The following is a 22,119-nucleotide window of genomic DNA, read 5'->3' on the forward strand; positions in this document are numbered from 1 at the left end:
GTGCTAAATATGGCAGCAACTTCATCGTTGGGGGCCGGGGCGGGGGGCGTGACAGGACCCCGCAGCGGCGCCCGGGGCGGACAAAAATTCTTGTTTTTGTGGGGCTATGCCAAGTTGATAATGAGGTCATTGCATCCCTACTTTTAGATTTGTAGTATAAAAAGGTATCTTGCCCGTTTTCTCTACTACTTGTCACGCCTAATATCACCCTGGAAGACACGACATAGACACCTTACCATGACACGCACCTTGCTATTTTGTGTTGCGGAGGAGGCCAAGCCTGTAAGTCCATGTGTGATTGGTCAGGGACACATTGTTAGCAGTCTGTCGGACTGGGCTGAATAGTTTCAACTGTGTATTAGTAACAAAATGATGCTGACTTTGGTTATTAGTTTATACCTAAGGTCTTGCGTGAATTTAATACAGAGAAGGATGCCCCTCCTCTGTACTATCTTGTTGAATCGAATATCTGCCCGGACAAGCGAGAGGGGTTTAGAATTGAATTACAAGATGGCGAGACTTTCAATTCAGATTTCATCAACGCCTCTAAAGAGAAATGCCAAAATTGGGCACTAGACAAGTGGTACCAAGCTAAAGTTAAATTTATTGAACCAAATGTCATCGCTATCGCAGATGAGCGAAGCTCTCGAGACAGGACTCTACTTATGAGCTACTACTACCCGGAAGTTAGCCCGGAAGAGCCTACCTTTAAATTTAATGGATGGGGACCTCTCCCTCCAAAGGCCAACACCTGGTACGACTTCAGAATTGATCATCGTGCAGCTGATGATTTCCATGGCTCTCTTATGTGGTTCTCACGGGAGTCTGCCTATCCAATCTACTTTGGATGCCCAGAGAAATTTATGGATGAAACTGGCGTCTTTGATGTGTTCAAAGCAGTAAAATATATGAATGGTGAAGACAGTGATGAGGATGAATAGAGCTCTCTAGCACCTTTCATAATACACCAGCTTGTAACATTTCTGATTCCAGTATAATAATAATACATTATCCTTTAATTTATTTCTAGATAGTCACTTGTACTGTTTGCTTGTTATTTATACACAGTTTACTAGGCACACAGCATGTAGATACCATGAACTTAGAGAGTAAGCTACATGACACACGTTATCACTTTGAAAATTGACACATACTGCACGCTGCGAAGGTCAGAAGTGTCGAGCAGTCCTAAGGATCATGGTTTTGAAGCTTCCATATTATACCTTGGTGTTAAAGATTATTATCTAGCTACTATATTCACTAATCGGGAGCACATACCCACGGATGTAAGTCAATTTGACGATGAGCTGCCAGACTACTACATATATATGCAGCTCGGCGTGTAAATTCTACTGCGTTGAGAGAAATGCGAGAAGGACTAAAACAGGCGAGAAAAGATCAGTTTCAGCTGACCCCTTTTGGTAAATATATGAAAGCAATTGATGCAGCCCTTCCAGAAAAGCATATTAGGACTCTATATCATCAGCTAAACAGAAAATAAGCATCTGCTCTCGCACAGCTCCGGACCGGCCATATCCAACTGAACCAGCACGTACACAGGATTAGGCAGACAACAGATGAAACCTGTAAATGTGCAGAAGGTCCAGAGACAGTTCAGCACTTTCTTTCCAAGTGCGAGCCGTGGGAACCGCACAGGAGAGACATGAGGAAAGTGATGGGTAGTCGATACGGGGATCTATCATATGCACTAAGAGGTCGATCGAGACAAAAGGACCTACAGGGCAGGAAACCGATGAGGAAAAGAGTTGGAAACCAAACATGGAAGTGGTTAAGATTGTGATACAGTTTGCTATAGCTACCAGGCGCTTGAAACACGAGAAATACAGCTAACTGGTCGCAGTGCTCCTGCCCAAATACCCAGGCGTAACACAATCAATCAATCACTCCAGCGGGCCAGCGGCCTGTATAGGGACCGTGCCGTCACACCCTCTGTTTAGATTGAATTAGATAAAGCAGAGTGTCCGTATCTTAAGTATTCCGACCTGCCTAGTATTACTGAGGATATTTCATATAGGGAGTGTACAGATCTCTTAGAGACATTATTTCTCGAAATACTGTACACCTTGTGCACGCATGGCCACGTCTACTGAATCCGCATGCGTCTAGAGTCTCGCCCGAGACTGTTGCATCTGGCTTGCTGCGTTGCACCAGTAAAGGTCTAATGTAATGCATATAGAGCTGTATGCAACATTTCGAACGATGGTACATTATACTAACTTTTCCTCACTCTTGAGAGTATCCATAATTTAGCGCGGAAAACCAACTGGGACTGAGCACTGCACCAAGCCACAATTAACCTAACAAAGTACTGAATGCCCGCAATTATTGCTCTTTGCTGTAAAAACACGCCTGGATCAACTAGTAACTTAGCAGTACTCTTAATAAATATGCCGCTAACAACCGAGGTATCATGGCTACAGATGGTAGTGCATTTAGGAGCGACCGTAGTTGCCTCTATATGAACCAGAAGCTAGTCATAACCTGCATGTAACAGTGAGCTGGCAGGGCTTTTCAATCTCTTAGCGGTGAGGTCATTCTCGAGAGCTCCTAGTAGTCGGTGTGTCATGGCCGCTACCCGTACTAGATCTGGAGAAAATGGTTTGCCAGATCTCTGTTCAAGAGCTCGTCATCGTCCACGCGTCAATTAGCACCATCTTCGCTAGGGTTGACTGCTGCATGCCCGTAACGTTACCATGTCGGTGATTTGGCACAGAGAAACAAAAATGAAATTCATTCGCTGTATTGATCCTGGTGGGGTGGGCCCAGGCAGACATATCTTGAATGTAAAGCCTGTTCGAATGAAGGGCAGGAATTCTGCTAGTAGTTATTCCTTGGGTGGTCATTGGTCGGTGGACCAAAGTTGCTGCGGCATCCTGGATTTGAGGTGTTGCTAAAACAAGTTCCAGATTATCGTATCTGATTCTCCCCGCGCTGTGGGAAATACTGGTTTGACGCGCCCAGAATTGTTTGCAACAGAGCCACATAAACAGCAGCACAGGTGCAGTCCCAAGGTCATATGGCGGAGGTTGGTTAACCCGCTTATTTGCATTTAAATTACATACTTCCCCGCAACACCTGAAAGGCCTGAACTAAGTACGATTTATCGGGTTCTGCATAGTACAGATTACCTTGTATCATACCCTGGTAATTGATCAGCTGGAGCGAGCTTTACAGATCTCAAAGGGTGTGCGTGATAGGTCCAATCGCCGTTTCTAGACCACTCAAGTCAATGCAAGGCGGAAGACTCGGAACCTATGGACATTAACTAATAGAGTCTGTCCCCTAGCAGATATCATGTTGACGTGGCAAGTTTTGATCTGTGCAACAAAATATTGTATCTGCAGGCCGTAGATAGAAGCCTTTACAGGTATAGTTCGCACCAACTACCTGACGCTAGAGATCTAGCCCCTTAGGAGGATTTCTCGTTTCAAACATTCTTTTCAATATATTAGGTCCCCCAAGTACCTGAATCCAAAGCACAAAAAGTCTCCCAGAAATCTATTACCTTTTCATTTCAGTTATCAAATACATCTGTTCATCATTTGCTCCCCAAAAGACGCAGTCATGAGTGACTACACGGAAAGGCTCAGGGAACATCGCGATGACCTCAGTAAACAGGTCCATGAATTGAAGGAACTTCTACGCCGTGAAGCGGCGAAGGATTCTGTCGAGCGTGCGGAAAGATACCAGGCGCGGGGATTGTGCCTCCAGGTTGTGGGACAGGCGTCTCCAGAGGTAAGGATTCAACCCTACTTTAGTAATTCCAGTGGGCTTTATTGGTCCTGTCCTACTAGCTACTCACTATACTAGGACCTGTATGTTTCTGTGAATTATATCAAGAGCAAGTTGGCAACGTTCTATATCGCGGTGAGTTATAGGAATGCTTTATCTAAAGCACCCAAAGCTGCTAGAACTGAACACGGCATTGAACTTGCATAGGACAGAAACTATGATGGTAAGCGACTAACCCCTTGTCATGTAAGGCATCAAGGCTGAGAACATTTTTAGGAAAGCTTACCATTCAGGAGCTGTTGTCGGTATATGGGCCCGAGCAGAGGGAGGAGATAGAGAAATTCTTCAAAGAGAAGGATGTTTCTAGAGATCAAAAGCTTAGTCTTTCTGGTGAGAACAGCGTCACAACATGATTGTCACTGGATACTAATTATGTGGCTAGAGTGGTTCATCATCGGTGTACTGGGTACCTGGTGCAAACCAGGAAAACCCTGGTGCAAGCAGGTCAAGGCAGAGTGAGTAGTGTGACGGCTGTGATCACATGAGCTGGTCAGGTGACTTGATACTGCTGATATTGGGGATGCCCCACCTCTTCTTCCTTCTCCCCATGTTTGATATTCTCGTTACGAGCTGCCAAAGTTAAAGAATACTTAAATACGACGATTCTAGTTTGAGCCATCACAAGTAGATTAATTCGTACTTTAAATATGAAGGCTATAACGGGTAATATGAATTGTTAGCAGACAGAATTAGGGTGGGGCAGCATCCGCGACATACATTATGGGTCAAAAGTTTGTGCACACTCAACTTTTTCGAAAAAATCGACCATTTTCAATCCCATATTTCTCAACCACCATATAATTGCAGTATAAAATAATAAACTACAGGATAGTAGATATTAATATTTAGTGTACCAGCCCCTTGCTTGATATACTGCACGCAATCTACGCGGCATTGAGTGTATGAGACGGTCAATCACCTCCTGCGGGATAGCATTCCATGCCTCAATAATAGCATATTTAAATTGCCTCTAATCAACCTTTGATCTACCTCCTAGAAAAAGTTCAGGATAGAGTTCCAAAAGCTTCTTCTTTAAGAGGTTCTAGAGGTGTTTAGTTAGGTTTAAATCAGGCGAATGAGAAGGCCATTCCATTACCTAAATTCCATGAGATTTAAACCACTCCTGCGCCTGCTTGGAAATATGGATTTTAGTATTATCTTGTTGGAATATACACCCAGGCTCATAGATTGGAAGGAGGCCATCTTCAAGGCATTTTAGGTAAGAGGCTTATAGTATAGCCTCCTCAAGGTGCTAATTCATCATGATCCATAATGATCAGGTTTGAATGGCCACCAATCCAGATTACACCCTATATCATCTATGAAATATCCTTCTCATGGTTCACTAGATTGACTAGATCATGCCGGTATGCCTCATTTGAGAATCAGAAGACAAATTAGGTGGAATTATTTAGCTTTCTTTAGATAGAATATTTATTAGAAAACATTACTTCTTCCCATTAGGGGAAATCTAGCCACACACACGCAAATTTATACCATTCTTTAGCTATTTCTAGTCTCTTCTTGCTCTTCCACTTCTTCAGGTTATATTTCTTTAAATATGTTAAATAGTTGACTTAGACACCCCCCCAGGGGTGCTAGCGACCAAGGCATTCTAGCTTATAGAAGGCCTTCGCCTTACCATCTGGTAGATGTATTATTTAGTAAAGGCACTAAGCTTTTGGGGTCTACCAGGCCTGAGCGTTAGAGAGCCTTAGTGGATGATGTGGGGCGGGTACAGGCCCGATTAGGCCCAACCCGAGCCGGTTCGGGTGCCAGGTCTAAGGATCACTGTATCCACCTAGGCGGTGCCGGGACTGGGTTACGCGCTCATAAACCGAACTTTACAGTCACCCAAATCTCCAACGATCTGATGACCTTAAAATTCAACCGTCTAGACATATGCCTAGGCCATACCTAGCACATATATATATAATGCTATATCAATTATATGGTATTCTGGTCATTCGAGTATGTATCAGAAATATCAAATTCATAGCGGGTGTAGGATCAGAAGTACCAGACCATATGGCCTTCGGCCCGTAAGGGATATGACGTCGGCTTAGTCTCTTTCAGTGACAGTATGATATCCTTAGCGAAATTACCCCTTAGTGTCAACATCAATGACAATTTGGAATAGCGAACTCATCAGAATTGACGCTTTGTGGATATAGCACTGCCTTACTTCGGCTAAGTCGAAATCATTTTGCGTGACTGTAGCTGCTCGGTTACAATAATTATGCGCATCTGACGACTGTCCTGAGTTTGCCACATAGGTGCCAAAGGTCCATGCTTCTAGATCCGAAGACCACCAGTGACCGACAGACCAAAGCCAGCCTCGTCTAACAAATCTCGAGATATGATCTATACCCTAATAACGGTGTAGTGAGTAGATGTTTCCCCATACAAATTATTGTTTCCTGCATCCCCACACACGGTAGAGTCAACCAATGTCCACTCTGGGAGTCCACATCCACCCCATCTAGAGTCTACATACATTGTCATTGCTGCTGAGTCCACGTCCACTCCATCTAGAGTAATTCATGCACGTCATTCTTTGCCCCCTAGAGTCTATATCAACATTGGTTATATAATTCCTCCCGAAAATGGAAAAAACCTCCTCACTAACATTCTATTAACTTTTTGGTGAAAGTTGAATGCTCTTAATCAATGGAGTATTCATCTATAATTCATGTTTATAATCTGTTTAAATGTTATCACACTAGGACTTTCGTTAAGTATTTAGTGGGAGTGAATATCTGTAATGGAGTAGTAGTCTATGATGCATATTTAATGAACGATATTTGCTTCGTTCTATCCCAGTTGGTCAAGGTTTCGCTTAAGACTGCTGTGCCCCTGGATTTGTCCCGCCTCCCATTGGCTGAGCCGATCGGATCAGTATATGCTCCCGTCTCCGAGGTCCGTGCCTCCTTCCAGCCAGGCTGCCTGCAGTTTTGTAGCGCCCCAGATCTTCTCTGAGAATACGCATGAAAGATCCACATCAGGCACATTGGATCACATTATGCTCCCTCCCTCTCTCCATCTCTTCCTACTTCTTCATCTTAGAATTAATCTTTATAAAATTCCTCGTATGTAGTGTCCTACTTTTGAATATAGACCTTTCCATCTGCAACCCAACCTACCATGTCTGGATCTGCACAGCACCACTGGCAGAATGTAGTCTCTCTAAGGTCCAGTAATGTTATGCGCTTGGTCGAGACTAATACTACCTACCCCGCTGGAAATCGGAGATCTTGGTAGAAGCCACCGCGTGGAGACGAGTCTATTGGGGTTGACACATGTTTTGGTTGTGTCATCCGGAGCACCTGCCGAGGTCTAGCTATCCGTCAGAACCATGCGATCGTAGGGCCCGACTGAGAGTGAACGTAGACACGAGCACGCCGGATCCATCGTACACGAACTACCATAACAGGGGTGATCATACGGGGACGGTCGCCCGGAATCGGGGATGCAACTATTAATATAAAATGGTAGTATTCTATTCGACCAATTGTATTTATCATATGGCTATCTAATTCAACTTAGTAGAAAGGTCTGATCTCCTATACGACTTACATTTTGCCTACCTATATTTTTGTAGGAGCTCGGTGAAGCTGTTAAATACTTGCCTCACTGATCATTTCTGAATATGTCGAATCTCACACATAATCTTCCGAATAGACGTGGTTTATATCAACAGATGCTTTCACCTCTTCTTTAAGTGGCGCATCAATAAAACCATTACTTAATTAGCTTGCTGAGCCCGGCCGCCTTGTCTCCATCGTCTAATCCTGCAGTAGTTTTGCGGGGCATGTTGCAACCAGTTATTCAGGCAACTAAGCGAGAATGCTGGAAGAGGTGTGATTCTACGGAGTACTTTATGTAGATATGAGCACTGGGCATTTATATCTCTCTGATATATCTCTCTGTGGTCCCTTAATTCCTATTATTATCTGAACGCCCCTTCCTCCGTCTCCTTTCCTGTTTCTGTTTATTCTTACCGAAATTGACTTGGCCATTTTCTTGAGATGCTGTTCACTCCCATTGTTGGTGCATCACTGCTAGCTGTGCTTGGCACACAGCCAGCGGGAGTGCTGGCCCAGGATGCCGAGGGCTGGTACAAGGCTCATCCAGGCATGGCGCGTATCAGCCAGGTGAACCAAGACACCCATCAAATCGTCGATGAATTCGGCCGTACGCGGTTCTTCCATGGAACCAATGTTGTGATGAAGGAGACACCGTGGTATCGACCGTTAGAGTGGGTGCCTGGTGTCTCATCTTTTGGCGAGCAAGATGTCCAAAATCTGCACGACTTAGGTCTGAACATTGTGCGGTTAGGCCATAGCTGGGCCGGTGCAGAACCTGTGCGTGGGCAGTACAACCAGACGTTTCTAGATATCATGAAGAAGCAGACCAAGATGGCCGAGGACCATGGCCTCTATGTTTTGGTGGACGTGCACCAAGACGTCCTGGCGCGGCAGCTTTGTGGCCACGGCGTCCCTGACGTAAGTAGATGCATGGCCATGTTGGCACAGCTGATACTAACACGGCTTCGTAGTGGTTTGTTAAGAAGGACTGGGTACCAAGCTGGAAGAGGTATCCCTTTCCTCTCAAGCTGACGCCGTTTCCTGTGGATAATAACGGGTTCCCATCGCCGCAGTCGCTTTGCGGCAGCGTCGACTGGTCTCTGAGCTACACGTCAGTGGCCGTGTGCAATGCGTTTGGGCGATTATACAACAACTACGACGGGCTGGGCGATGCGTTCGCGGCATACTGGAAAAAGCTGGCGTCCGAGTATGTCGAGACGACCAACGTGGTCGGGTATAACCTGCTGAATGAGCCGTGGGTGGGCGACTCGGTGGCCGATCCGACCCTGCTAGTGCCAGGTGTTGCCGACCACAAGGTCCTAGAAGGCCTCTGGAACCGCGCCGCCAAGCAGATCCGTACTGTCGACAATGACACGCTCATCTGGTTCGAAGGCGCCACCATTGACATCTTGTCGGGTTTCAACAACGTCCCCCTCGGGGACGGCTCGAAGTCAGTGCACTCATTCCACTACTACAGTCCGCCGCAGTTGTCATCTATTTCCACCACGCTCAACAACCGCCGCAAGGACAACGAGCGCCTTAGGACCGCCGGTGTGCTGACTGAGCTCACGTTCTGGATGGGCGATGATAAGCAGATGCAGGGCCTAGCAGATGCCATGTCAGCGACCGACGCTAATATGGTTTCCTGGATCGGCTGGGCGTACGAAAATCTGTACAACGGCACATCTGGTCAGCCTTATCCTGAACTGGCAAAGCACTACAGCCGTGCATACCCCGCCGCCGTCGCAGGCGCTCCCAATAGCTTCAGCTTTGATGAGAGCTCGGCCACCTTCAAGCTGCAGTTCACGTCTGATCCAAATATTAAAGCTCCCACTGAAATTATCCTGCCTCCATCGACGTTCCCCAACGGCTATAAAGTTCAGGTTTCGCCTGACGGCAGCTTGCTGCAGTACGTACTCGACAAGCGTACCCTGGCCTTATTCACATCTACTAGCATCAAGAGCGCCACCGAAATCTCTGTCACAGTCTCTCGTAAATAATGTCATCTATACATACTCGTAGTAGTTGAGTTACTCCGCTACACTCTACGTAGTCAAATTGCTGATCATGAATCAGATTGACCCTATCAAACATGTCAACTGCCTCGCGTCCTTTGTTCTCTCTATCCGTTGTCCTAGATGCAATTAGTGGATTAGTGGTCTATTAATCAAGCTGCCACATCTGATAACCCACAGTAACGGCATTAGTGAATTTTACCTCCATAGGCACGGTTAGGTCATCAGAGCTTTACTTTTGTCATATTACTTGCCTTGTAGTTCCCGGTACAGGCAGGGTCTATGACTGGTGTCTGTGAGAAGACAACTGTCTTATATCCTAGGAATGTCGTCTTATTGCAAATGCTGGTAAGGTCAGTGAGCTCTGTTCCTTCATGAATTCCGATGCTAGTCAGGGGGCAGCTATTTGGTTCCTAAAGTTACATCCAGCTCACCCTGTAAAGACATCCAAGGCTCTTCAGCTGCATGCTGATGATGGGCTCGGCTCTATTGCATGCTGGGACATATTGAGGGCTCCTGGGATTGGTACAGCACTCCTCGGACATAACCTGGATAGTCGAAGATGGAAAACACTTCCTATTAAACTATACAGTGTGACTAAGGAGATCGCAAGCATAATATATAAAAGCTAAAGAAGAGATTCGTTAGGTATCTAGCCATCCTAGTATAGATAGACGGCCTCTAACTAGTCACAGAGAAGATCAAATACTTCCAGCAATTCTAATAATGTGAATAGAGCCAAGCCAGATTAGTAGGGGCCATCAGGCATATGATGGGACATGACATTGCATTATTATCTGATTGTGACTGCTTCGTACTATTCAGAATCATCCCTATTTTTCAAGTTGACTATGTCAGTGCCATATCATGTTAGGAGCAAATATCAACATGAATAATGTTATCTAGTTGCTCTGCGAACTGTGGCATATAGTAGTATATAAACTTCAGAAAATAGCTAGTAGAATCGAAAAGCTAGTGGAAGACACTTAGGTTTTTCTTAATGCTTTTAAAGACTATTCCTGATTAGAAAGAGTTTCATTACTCTATAGGCAATTATGACTATATATAGAAGAACTTGAATAGAATAAAGATTTAGTTAAGGCAAAGCTTCTATCTTAACGTAAGGATATATAGAGTTAATAAGCTGGATTAGACCAGCTGGAAAAGTCTATGATTAGAGGATGCTGGATGCATTTAAGAAAGATAAATTCTGCCAGGGTGATAATAGTGCTGGACTAGAAAGACCAGTCTGTCATTTAGAGCTAACAAGGATTCTAAGCTCTGATCTAACATGGAACTCCCGCGTCCTCCGGTCAGATTCAGAGGCTGAGGATGAAATGAAGACGGTGATGGATATGTTTGACGGCCAAACTAAAATGCCATGCTCCGCATCTGATATGTAAGTAGTCAAAGGAACCACATTTATGGACATATACTCGATGGAAGCCGGAAAAGCGACCGGAGGAGTAAGTGTACATTAATTGCTACCAATGGAGGCAACTAATGCTGACATCCGCATCACTAATCACCAACGAGGTTGATGGACTATTATGGTGTAACGGTTGACTGTCTTGTTCCCCCTGATGGTACTAACCCCGAGGCGTTACAGATTAACATTATTGAGATCGAGGATAACAAAAGTGTTTACGCAAATAAATGGCTTTTATTTGCAGTCGATCCAGCTGATTTTATCAGGAAGAAGGTCTTAGCTGTGCTGAGATGCTGCCAGAAGAGAAAGGGAACTCTGGATCGCTGGCGAGTGAATGCACTTGTGGAACGGCTGGTTCATAAGTGTGAATAATCAAAGAGTGCTGAAGAATTAGAAGACTGTAATCAAAAGGGTAGACCGGATATTATTCTACAATGCTAAAATGAATGTCTAGCCACCTGGTAAGTTGAGTGGTTTAATAGTTGATAAAAAACTAGGAGCTAGCTCTACTCCATACTTCATTTCGCTAGGCCCCAGAATTTCAATAACGCGATTTTCTATTATATGTCATTCCTTGCTCCTCAACTTGTTAAGGTGTTGACCTCAATTTTCGCCCAGTTATCTGGCAACGCGGCCTGTACTAAGATAAATATTTAGTGTGTGCAATGACCATATCTTGTCAGAAAGGGATCCTGAATTCCGGCATTCCCGCATGGAGCAGAACCACTAGCGTGCACGTGTTCCCGCACCTATCATCCACAGGATGTTTGCCCAAACAACCTGCCTTGATTCTTTCCTCAAAACTGCTAGACGAACTCCGATGGATTCCTCCGCAGATGGCCCATTCTGGGGCCGCCAGACATCCTATCTCAAGTAAGTGTTTACTGGTATCGAGTTCTTGGATTCTCTGAACTGACACGCTTCAGCTTCTGTGAAGAGGTACGCCCGGAACAATCCCGCGTCTGCCATGCTTAAATCCTCTTCCAAACGCTAACCCTTGACCTGTTCCCAAATAAAGGACTATGTAATAACCCGGTACATTGCTGAATTTATAAACACGTTCAGCAGCTTGATATACAGTACGTTTGAGAAGAATCTCGGGAGTCCGGGAGTCCGTAAACATTGTCTCATAGCCCACTAACAACCTCGCCAAGTTGTTTACGGAATTTACGGTCTGGCGAGGCTCTACCAAAAGCGACATGCCACCCTTAGCCGCTCAATCCCTTACTTTGGTCTGATGGGCGTGGGCGTCTGCTCGGCTGGCTATCATATGACCCTGAAATATCACACCCAAATGTGTATGCACCCCTGCCTGACATCGCTGCCGCCACGGTTGAGCTTACGCAGAATTCTGTTTGTTTCAAGCCGATGAATTATCAATGCATCTACTTGTCACGCCTCTTCTCTACCGGATCTTTACTATCCAGACTAGCCCGCAGCACACCAAACTCATAGGCATCCTCTTCCTCACTGAATTCACTGTTGTGATGGTGGTCCACATGGTCATGAATGAGTTCCTTCTCCATGCAGTGGCCTTCGGGTTGGGGGTCCTTTTGATCGCGACACAGACAATCAAATTGGTCTCCCAGCGAGTCCCGGATCCTTTCACTCGAAAGAAGTTTCGTAACATCGGCCTCTTTGGCGTCTGTACGTTTTTACTTCCTCCTCCATCGGAGACAACCCCCCGATTAATAAAACTGAGAATGAGTTCAGGTAGCTTCATCTTCGGTTACATGGTCTGGCTGATCGATGCGTGGGCTTGCAATCCCCTGATTCGCATCAGACACTCGGTCGGCTTGCCCTTGGCGTTTGTGTTCGAACTGCATGGATGGTAGGTTTCGTTCCTAGTATCATTTCTCCATGGGATTCTAGATCTAGAAGCATGAGACACTGATTCGAGAAATCAATCCAGGTGGCATGTCTTCACCGCAATTGGTGGCTATATCGCGGTGGAGGTTGTGGACATGATCACATCGGGTGAGGTTCACGAGGATCCAACAGATCAGCTTGCTTGGCCCATTGCCGATGTGGCAAGATTTATAGGGGGAGCACCAGGGACCAAGAAATCGAGTTGACCACGCACTTTTGGTGGAAGAGTGGCTGCTGTCGATCCAACCTCAGTGTGCCAGCCCGAGTACTCCGTCCTAGCCGAAAGGCACTCATAAACTCATCACGGACCAAGCCATGACTTTCGGATTCATACTTCCTAACGATAAGAATCGGAAAATATGATACATGATACTCAAAGTTCAACAGGTTACAGAACATACAATAGCCCCTTGCTGGGGAGATATTTGCTTTGGCAGAGCGGCAGGTTTCTGGATGGGAAGTTTCAATGCCTTACATATACTTAGAGTTCCTCTGCTTAGCCCGAGCAAAGGTGAAATTAGACAACTGCACTTATTTCGCAATTCCTCACGCCTCTTCATAAATTCCTTGGCTCATGAGTGTTACACCTTATCAATATCTTCTCGCTTCAACCCTCGCACAGGAATTCCGACATCCTGTGCGTTAGAAGCCTGAAAAGCCATTGATTTGTTCATCACGAACTTGTGGAATCAGTCAGACACAGCCCGTTTCGGCCAAAATACCATCCGCTCGTCGTTGCCGTATTGTACCCTCCACATTATCATGTAGCTTGAGTGGCGCGTAATCTTACTCATCAGATCTTGGCATTAGCTACCTGATAATCACTCTAATTGCGCGCAAAAAGGTACAAATGCCAAGATAAGGGCCTTGCCGTTCTTGTTTTAGCAGTGCGCAGTGCCGCCCTTATAAATATCAGCTCCCCGCCGACATTCCCCAAAGCCAAGTCAAGCACCCTCTCCAACCATGTCCCTCCAATCTCTCCCGGATGAACTCCTACAAGGAGTTATTAATAGTCTCTCTTCTCATCGTGATGTTGCTTCACTTTCCCTGCAATCTCGCCGCATATATCACCTGTGTGAGATGTCCACTCGGCGTAAATACCGCCGAGTAAGGCTGCGAAACACCTCAGATTTTACGAAAGCTTTTGGGATGTTACTCTCAATCTTAAAGACACCCCGACTGGGTTTATATGTCCGTAATATCCAGCTGGAGCGATCGCCATCATTACGCTATGAGGTTGTGGAGAGCTACCAACTACGCCCTGCAGAAAGGGTACTAGAATTTGATGACCTGGTTAGGCTTGAAGAAGCCATTAAACAGCTGGGGTTTGAATCGGTAGAAAAGCAGGAGAAAATTTTGAATATATTACTACGGGATCCTGCTACCATGGAGTATGGCACCCTTCTTTGTCTTAACTTGTATTCTGACTTGAATTAGTGACAACGACCCACCATCTCCATTTCTGGCTCAGGCACTGGCAGCCCTCCTAGTTTCCATCTCACTTATGCTTGAGTCACTTAGCTTTTGCCCTGTGGGATATGAGGAGCCTAAGCTCTTGAGAATAGAAGCAGAAGCTGATGGCGAACCACTTCCCATAGTTGACTATATATTCAAGCATTTTCTTGAACTAGTCTGTGGGAAGAACATGCCGTTTTTACAGAACCTCCGGGCTGTTAGATTCCTAGTCGATCCAAATACCTGTGTGTATGCAACATCAGACTATCAACCCTATGACCTATTCAGCAGTCTAAACCTAGTGCGACGTCTACCCGCGGTGGAAACTGTCCATGTGGATGCTATTTCTGATGCTGATCATCCCAGCGTTGAGCCCCCACCTCGATCAGGAAATTATACCTGTATCTCAATTCAGCACTCCAGCCTTCATTGCCCATACCTGGTATTTACAATTGAATCAGCAAAACGTCTGGAAAAATTCACATATGGGATCGGCGGCCGCTTCTCAAGGAATGGTATGCTGATATCCTTCCACCCAGAGTGTGTCTTTTGGGCACTTTTTGCTCACCGAGCCTCCCTGCGCCAGCTGGATCTTGATGTAGAAGGGCAAACTCGTCTACTAGACCGTATTGGTGTGAGGTATCTGATGTACACCATAGAAGAAGAGGAAGAGCAAGAATCCCTCCGGGATGATCCATTTTACCTACATGAGTGGGCTGATGAGCTTAAGAAACTTCCTGTGAAGGAGGAACAAATACCTTCTAATATGTCTATGGATGCTTGCTCTCTTCGAAGCTTCTTACAACTGAAAGATCTCCGTCTAGGGGTTCATATCCTTTATCTTTATGCTCGTGGATATGGTGGTGAACAGTGTGATGACGAGTGGGGTGACCAGCTCGTTGATGAATCTTTTTCCCTTGTCGATCATCTGCCGCCGAATCTCGAGTCACTTCGCATATATGGCTACAAGAAGGGAATGAAGCCGCGACTGAGAGGTGTTCCACAAAACTTCCTTGAAGACCAGCTTGCTAAGCTGATGGCGGAGAAAGATCAAAAGCTCCCACGACTTGCCGTTATTGAGGGTATCGAGGAGGCGATCCCGAATGGTGAGACGTTGGATGGGCCCGGGAATAAAGATAAGTTTTGGAAGGGGGAAGCAGATGATGAATGGACGGATTATGAATATGAATAAGGCTTGGTTCCTATACGCTACCTGTATGCTATCCCATTTCTACGAAACAGGATCGCTAAGTTTTCCCTCAAGCGGATATAGGCTTGATTAAGATTTGATACCCAAAGCCAAGTAATCAAAAAGAGGCTTAGAGACAAATAGTTAATGAATACATGTGAATTGACAAATTCCATATAATTCAGCGAATATCGCTCGCCCCTCTAAGCAACTACCCTATGTACTCCGTATCATTCTTCTCTATCTGTAGATTCTATTTGTCTGTTTGGGCAGGCGGATCGTTCGCACTATCATCACCAGTATCTGAAGCTAAACCATCGGTGCTGAGGCGAACTATGGTGTCCAGGCTACTTCGCATCCGCTGAATGTCTTGCAGAGCGCGAGTGGCCGTGATATTCAAAATTCCAATCCAACCCCTGTCAAGTCAATCCAGCCAGTGAATAGTACGTGTCCGCGTTGTAGGTCACCATCTCCGAGAAATGATGCCGGACCCATGGACCCTAAGTTGGGTGGATGTCAAATGCCTGATCTGGATGCTGTAGATTCCATGCACGATTAGCAATCCGGTATTGTTCCCGAACATTATTTAATATCTGCACGAGACAGTCCATACCCTGACCTCTATCCTTTCTCAACACCACTATCTGAGAATTGTGAGAGTCTCTGGGCAATATGGAACCGAGACTACCCCGCCAAAGCTACACCTCATTAGCGATATGATACCAAGCGAGTCACTAACTCGTTCTCAAATGGCTAAGGCAGCAGAATGCAGCAAACAGACGATCAAAATATCCGCAGGAGCTTGCGATTGTTCGGACAAAATCGCCTCTATCGCTGCTGCGACCCTAGTCTGTTGTGAGACTTAGCAAGCAATGTTACGGTATAGCGAACTACGGCCTACAGCTCGGTAACGTTTTGTAGAGAATGCGAGGACCTGTTAAATCGACGCCGAAAATGACCGCTTCAGGTTAACCACCGGCATATGTAGCTTTGCATATCGGGCCAAGCACCGCCTTATCCCAGCATGTTCCGGCGTGCCGCACCGGACCGGCCTCTAGTTGAGTCTTATCGCCCCACCACATCCGGCCACCCAGGTCCGTCTTCCAATCATCGATAAGATCTACAAGAGTCTGCAGATGCCCCAGCGCGGCAGGCTGACAGCCTCTCGGTCGCCTGAGAGCCAGGTATGACGCGAAAGTGGCCACGAAGACGGCTAGTATGGCGTATACAATCAACCGCGAGTATACCATATCAAACTGGAATCCGTGTTTGAACAGGTCTTCAACATGAGTGGAGAGGTCTTCGACAGGAGTGGAGGAGAATGATTCGATGTCTTTGGAGGGCTCCATGGTAACGGAAGGGATCAGGCTCTGACCAATTATCCAATGCAGCACCGCTTTGGCTATGAATAGAACGGCGTTCTCCCAACTCGATACAGCTGCACGGATTGGGTTCGTGGCCAACTGTGCCCCTGGGGCCTCTCTTGTTTCACTGTAAGCCTGTCGCCAAATGCCTTCATCTCTGGACAAGTTGACGAGCAGCTCCAAACAGTGCAATGCAACGGTCTGACTAGCTTGAATAAGACAGACAAAGAGAACGCAAAGTACAGCCTCGGCACCGTACGAGAACGTTGCGGAATTAGGATTGTGGTCATTCGCATATGGGGACAAAGACAGCGTCACATAGTTTCGAGAGCACGCCCAATTTATTTTATTCCATTTAAATTCAACTCTCCAGCATAAAGGTTCAAAGCCCTGGCCAGCAGCACTGGCGTTGCCGATGGACTTGGAGACAGTGGCGATGGCGATAGGCCACGCGATGGCCAGAAGAGCGAGTGACCACAGTAAAGCGAGAATATATCGCACCATGCCCTGTAATTGGAATATATTTCCTTGTCGATCCATAGGATATGTTTCTTGGCTTGGCATTAGTCTCTGGTGAACTGATAGCATACACCTCCCGGGATGGTGAGCGAGGTCACCATTCTGCATCACGGCCGACGCGGTGTTGAGCGGGTTGGAGCTCCAGGTCGGTATCAACTTGTAGCTGGACACTAGGCACCATACGGCGATGACGGCCTGACCGGCGAGACCTAGACCCAAGGCTACTAGAGCTGTGGCGTTGATCAATAATGGAGATTGGTCTTCATTCTCAGATCGCACAACAGACAGCAGCAGAACTGATGAAGAGGCGTATGATAGCACCAGGCAAGTTAGGGCCACTAGGTTGATGTACCATTTGTTCGGGCCGAATCGTTTGGAGCTGGTGAAGAGACGGATATTGGTGTTGAACTCCAGACGTTCCTCGCGATACAATGCCCAACGTAACGAGACGGAATGCACGAACATCATACCATCAGTGCAGAGTGCTAGTATGATGTTGATCGCTAGGCCCATGGCTTCTCTTCCAGAAGTAGAGATAGAGGCCGAAGCGCCGAGTGTTGCCTGGTTGGTTCTGAGGAGGTAAACACCGGATATCAAGCAAAGAAGGGAGAGAATCACGCCTGTTGATACGGCGGCAATGCATCCAGATCTTGTAGCGCTCGCTGTGTCAAAATCCCGCCCATCTTCCTCATCCTGGTGTAGTGATTGCTCAACGAATGGCTGCTTTTGCTCCTCCGATAATTCCTCTTCCCTGAGTCTGGAACATGGTTTCGGTCGGTCCATGTCGGACGTGGAATGGATCGACTAATAGGTTCGTGAGTTCGGCTGGACAACTCGTCCCGAGGAAACGGCCCTATTAATAAGCTTGGAGGGGTGGTGAGCCCCTGCACATTAGCGTCAGGGGCAGTGCACACTACCTCGATGTCCAGCCACATTGTGCCGCACTTGCAGATGCATGTCCCCGACATCCCCACCTTGCGCCCCGATCCATAACCGAGATTTGGGGGCCAATCTGGGTACGGTCCCCTCGCGACGCAAAACGGCATAAACCAGTGAACATGCAAGACAAGATACGAAAAAAACCCGTCTGCTGCATTTAGCTGTAAGAATGCGGCGAGGATGAGGATGTTAGGCAAGCAAAAGAGTCTCACGACATTTAGCCCCTTATTTAACTTCAAGCCAAACTAGAAGAGACAAACCTAACCCCCGGCGCAGTACTAGTCAGTCAACTTCACAAGGCTGATTCCGCCGGTCATACACCGACGCCGGGGGCGAGAGAGGAAAATTGCTAGGCTCCAAGACTATTACGTAGCTGCTCACTACCGTATAGGTAGCATACGATCTTCACATAATTAATTCAGCAGTTCTCCTCGAGACTTCTTTGCCTTTCGGGCAGTATTCCTTCCTCAGAACACCAATTGCTAAACAGCGCAAAAACCACCACTCTTATCTGTCGTACCATCCGCACTTTTTCTATTTATTGATCATATCAAACACAGAGAACGCCGGAGAACGCCGGAGAACAGACCACACCTCTCTTTCGTCTAAGAGACAAGGCTCCAAACGAGCGGAACACACCCAGGCTCTTGGACCATCCGAGGGACGGGCCGTGGATGTCAAGCCCACGCCGCCTGAAAAATGAACTAAGGGTCAAGTCACCCGACAAAAGGCCTGTAGTGGGAGTCACCATGGACGAATTCTGAGCTTCCTTCAAAGTGGAACGAGAACAGACACTTAGACACCTTAGGGAACTCAAAGCAGAGAAGAGGCTTGGCGAGATGGAACTCCAATTTCTCGTTACGATGTGGCGATCAGTTGATTTGATGCGGACGGACGGCTGGACAGACGATGAGATTGAGTCGGCAGTAGAAAAATACTATATTGGTGCTCAGTAGTACGTAGCCCCTACCTATCCAAGTTGCTATCCTGCAGTCAAACCTTGGGATTATTGCGACGCTAACTCCACAAAGCAGCAACAACCAAGTCTTCGTCTTTACCTCATTTGGAGCCCACTGGCATATCCTGGTTGGCTACAAACGACCGCGGCATGAAAGGGAGTATGCCGGATATGAAGGATTCAGTGAATCCGTTTAAGTCTGGCCAAGGATTAGCTTCAGTGGCGAGTCTGCCTGACCTTGGAATCATAGATTTTCCAGAAAATCTGGAGCGGTCGTGTTGTGACTGTACGGAAAGCCTGGGAACTCCTTTCGCTTGTTGATCAGATACGCCTCTGGGGAGCAACCGATTTCCGAAATTTCACTATTCAATGTCTGAAACAACGGCATGGATTTGGCAGGAGATGTTATGCCAATGATGTTGATTTTTAGTCCTCAAAGCTCAAAGCGGACGGAGTCACGCGAGATGGGAAAGAAGTATTTTTGCATTACCGCGGCTTGCCTACAACTTCCAGACTGGGCCAACCATCTCTCGGAGGAAATTCGTGGCAAATTACTGGAAAGAGTTTGGTTCCACTTCCGCAAAGCCTACACCCCAGACCTTTCGGCTGTGAGTGTTCAATGACGCGCGGCTATTAGATGCATATTTGAAGACTGTGGTCCATTGAGCACTCCAGGATATCCCATTCTGTCCAAAGAAGAGATGGTAGGGCACTGTCGCGAGATCCACGGGAAAGACGATGAAACAATGGCTAACCTCAGGCGCATTGGGCGAAGCAAAAGCGATTGACAACAATAACAATCCACTGCAGGTAAGGAAGAAGAAGAGATCAGGGAGTGGAGAACTTGGACCATGCGCGAAAAGGTCATGATGTCTGCTATGTGACTGTGGATGCATAGACATCAGCGTAAGGCAGGACAAATCCTTATGCACTAAGATTATATAATACGAATTCACTAACTAATAGGTAGTTGATTTACGATGGTCAATGACACCGGAGGAGGCAGGATATTTGATGTCCAGGCAAAGATGTGGTTCAGATTGAGTGTAAAGGAGTGGTGCTAGAAGACATACTGTTGTTTCAAGCGCTCAGCTAGTATGGACTATAAGAGATGCGTCAGGCTTTCTAGGATTCTTCTATTGCAGTAGTGCTTCTACGGGTGGTTATATGATCCCTACTCCTCAGCATTCTACTTACCGAGTTGGCAAGTTCTCCGGGTATATAGAAATTAAGGGGACAAACAGCCGACATATATATATATAGCCTGAGATATCTGTCCAAGTTCTGTTCATTGGTGCCATTATGCGCCTTTGTCAAAATGTGCCTTCTTAGTAGTTAATTGTACAATATTCAGGTACCTGAATATTCACCTGAAGGCGCTGGAACGTGGGCGGCAAAGCAGCAGAGACAGACGCTGGCATGGGTGTCATTGGGTGAGCACGAACATCAACTGCATATCAGACACCAGGACCAACCTCACAGTATAAGAAAATCTCAAATGACTACATATTACTTAGACTACCTATTTCCAGTACATACGACCATAGGGTGTGGAAAACAGGGCTTCCCGTCCGCTCAGCCGTACTTAAGCCAGTATTACCAACATGGTCGGAAGTTATATGCGCCCTTGAAGGCCTGCTGCTTTATGGGTGAGAGGCGCTAAACCATAGGGTGAGTGTGGGTGAGTGAAGGTAAGCTAAGTGATTCTATTCACATTCTATGACCATTTTTGGCCAATTCCCCGGTACGAGTGTGGTATTCGGGTTAGACTCGGGAGTAACACCAAGACGAACCCTCGGGGGTGTTCAACCACTCCCATCAATAATCAATCAGCCACCAGAATCTATTGGACATCTTCAGTACTAGCCAGTACATCAATTCCTCATACTGACACAAAAGAGTAGAGAGTACCATTATACTCAGAATAGGCCAAAGAATCCAGAGAAATGGAAATCACTATTTACCCTGTATTCCCTATATAGAGTCTAAGAATTTTCGACTACAACACTAACCTGTCTGGGAGTTTTCGACCATATAGATATACGCTATTTCGGACTATAAGGACGACAATCTTCAAAGTTGAATATCTTCGTCAGGAGGTAAGATAAAAATAGCCATTAGAGTACTCTCTCTCTTCCTCTATCTTCTATGAAAAGAAAGGGCTAGAATAATAGGTTTTGAACGATACCTAACAGTCCCAATTTGCCTTATAGAATCTTGGGTAAGTCGAAGCCCACCCCAACGTCTTGTATCCATTGCTTCCGTCACCACCGCCCGAGCCGTCGAAGTATGCCTGTTGACTACTGAACCTAGGAAAGAGCTGATTGTCGAGGCTGACTGGCATCATGGCTGATGACTGCAAAATGCTAATGGTATGGCGTCCGTGGAACGTTCGTCGGTTGCTGCCTGGATTCTTGCTGCCGCTCATGTCCGCACGATGCACATTGTTGAGGATTTTGACGTGGCTCATTCGAGTTTCTGATAGACGTCAGTGGATAATTCTCGACTTGACCATAGTGTCTTGGGAGTACCGACTTACTGAAGAAGCTTTTTCGCTACGAAGTAGCCAACAGTGCCGAACAGACCGATCTTGAGAAGCGCCATCCCTCTTCTGGGTCCGTATGCTCGCAACGGAAAGTTGGCTCGAGCAAAGACTTGTCTAGCATGAAATCGACTGAATCGGCGAGTAGGATAGTCCATGATTTGTTGTTGAATGATACCTTAAAGCCTCGCAGGTGGACGACGAATGTTTATAGGTAAAAACATCCAAGCCGAGTCCGTAACTCCGAGGCCGATCGGGGTCGGCTTTCCTTTTGAATAGCTCGGCCGCGGACTCGGCCTCGGGTGTGCAGCAGCGCCTTCGCGTACATCACCAACGAACAGCATCGGACGTCCGATCTTTTACTCGACCTCGGGCATTGCTAGCGACAGCATGTATGTCCGACCTCCTTTCATACGCAGAACTTGGCCTCGTCCCAGAGG

At 46.6% G+C, this 22,119-nt stretch overlaps 6 protein-coding genes across 6 annotated transcripts; 5 read left to right on the forward strand and 1 right to left on the reverse strand.

Annotated features, from left to right (window-relative positions):
* Positions 1-237: 237 nt before the first annotated feature.
* Positions 238-941, forward strand: Aud_002720 (uncharacterized protein; the record flags this gene model as incomplete). The annotated part of the gene is made up of 2 exons (XM_043287681.1): positions 238-282; positions 393-941. 2 exons carry the CDS (start codon positions 238-240, stop codon positions 939-941), a joined length of 594 nt encoding a protein of 197 aa, XP_043143616.1.
* Positions 942-3,585: 2,644 nt separating this feature from the next.
* Positions 3,586-4,272, forward strand: Aud_002721 (EF-hand domain-containing protein; the record flags this gene model as incomplete). The annotated part of the gene is made up of 5 exons (XM_043287682.1): positions 3,586-3,756; positions 3,832-3,888; positions 3,961-3,976; positions 4,030-4,143; positions 4,196-4,272. 5 exons carry the CDS (start codon positions 3,586-3,588, stop codon positions 4,270-4,272), a joined length of 435 nt encoding a protein of 144 aa, XP_043143617.1.
* A 3,569-nt stretch (positions 4,273-7,841) lies between these two features.
* On the forward strand, positions 7,842-9,400 carry Aud_002722 (putative endoglycoceramidase; the record flags this gene model as incomplete). The annotated part of the gene is made up of 2 exons (XM_043287683.1): positions 7,842-8,318; positions 8,372-9,400. 2 exons carry the CDS (start codon positions 7,842-7,844, stop codon positions 9,398-9,400), a joined length of 1,506 nt encoding a protein of 501 aa, XP_043143618.1.
* A 2,738-nt stretch (positions 9,401-12,138) lies between these two features.
* On the forward strand, positions 12,139-12,919 carry Aud_002723 (uncharacterized protein; the record flags this gene model as incomplete). Its single annotated transcript, XM_043287684.1, has 4 exons — positions 12,139-12,142; positions 12,210-12,491; positions 12,558-12,675; positions 12,757-12,919. The coding sequence occupies 4 exons, from the start codon at positions 12,139-12,141 to the stop codon at positions 12,917-12,919; spliced, it is 567 nt and encodes a 188-aa protein (XP_043143619.1).
* Positions 12,920-14,358: 1,439 nt separating this feature from the next.
* On the forward strand, positions 14,359-15,360 carry Aud_002724 (uncharacterized protein; the record flags this gene model as incomplete). Its single annotated transcript, XM_043287685.1, has 1 exon — positions 14,359-15,360. The coding sequence occupies one exon, from the start codon at positions 14,359-14,361 to the stop codon at positions 15,358-15,360; it is 1,002 nt and encodes a 333-aa protein (XP_043143620.1).
* Positions 15,361-16,325: 965 nt separating this feature from the next.
* Aud_002725 (uncharacterized protein) lies at positions 16,326-18,023 on the reverse strand (the record flags this gene model as incomplete). The annotated part of the gene is made up of 1 exon (XM_043287686.1): positions 16,326-18,023. The coding sequence occupies one exon, from the start codon at positions 18,021-18,023 to the stop codon at positions 16,326-16,328; it is 1,698 nt and encodes a 565-aa protein (XP_043143621.1).
* Between the last annotated feature and the right edge of the window lie 4,096 nt (positions 18,024-22,119).

This window comes from Aspergillus udagawae, assembly GCF_001078395.1.
Source record: "Aspergillus udagawae IFM 46973 DNA, scaffold_2, whole genome shotgun sequence".
In the NCBI taxonomy this organism is placed as follows: domain Eukaryota; kingdom Fungi; phylum Ascomycota; class Eurotiomycetes; order Eurotiales; family Aspergillaceae; genus Aspergillus; species Aspergillus udagawae.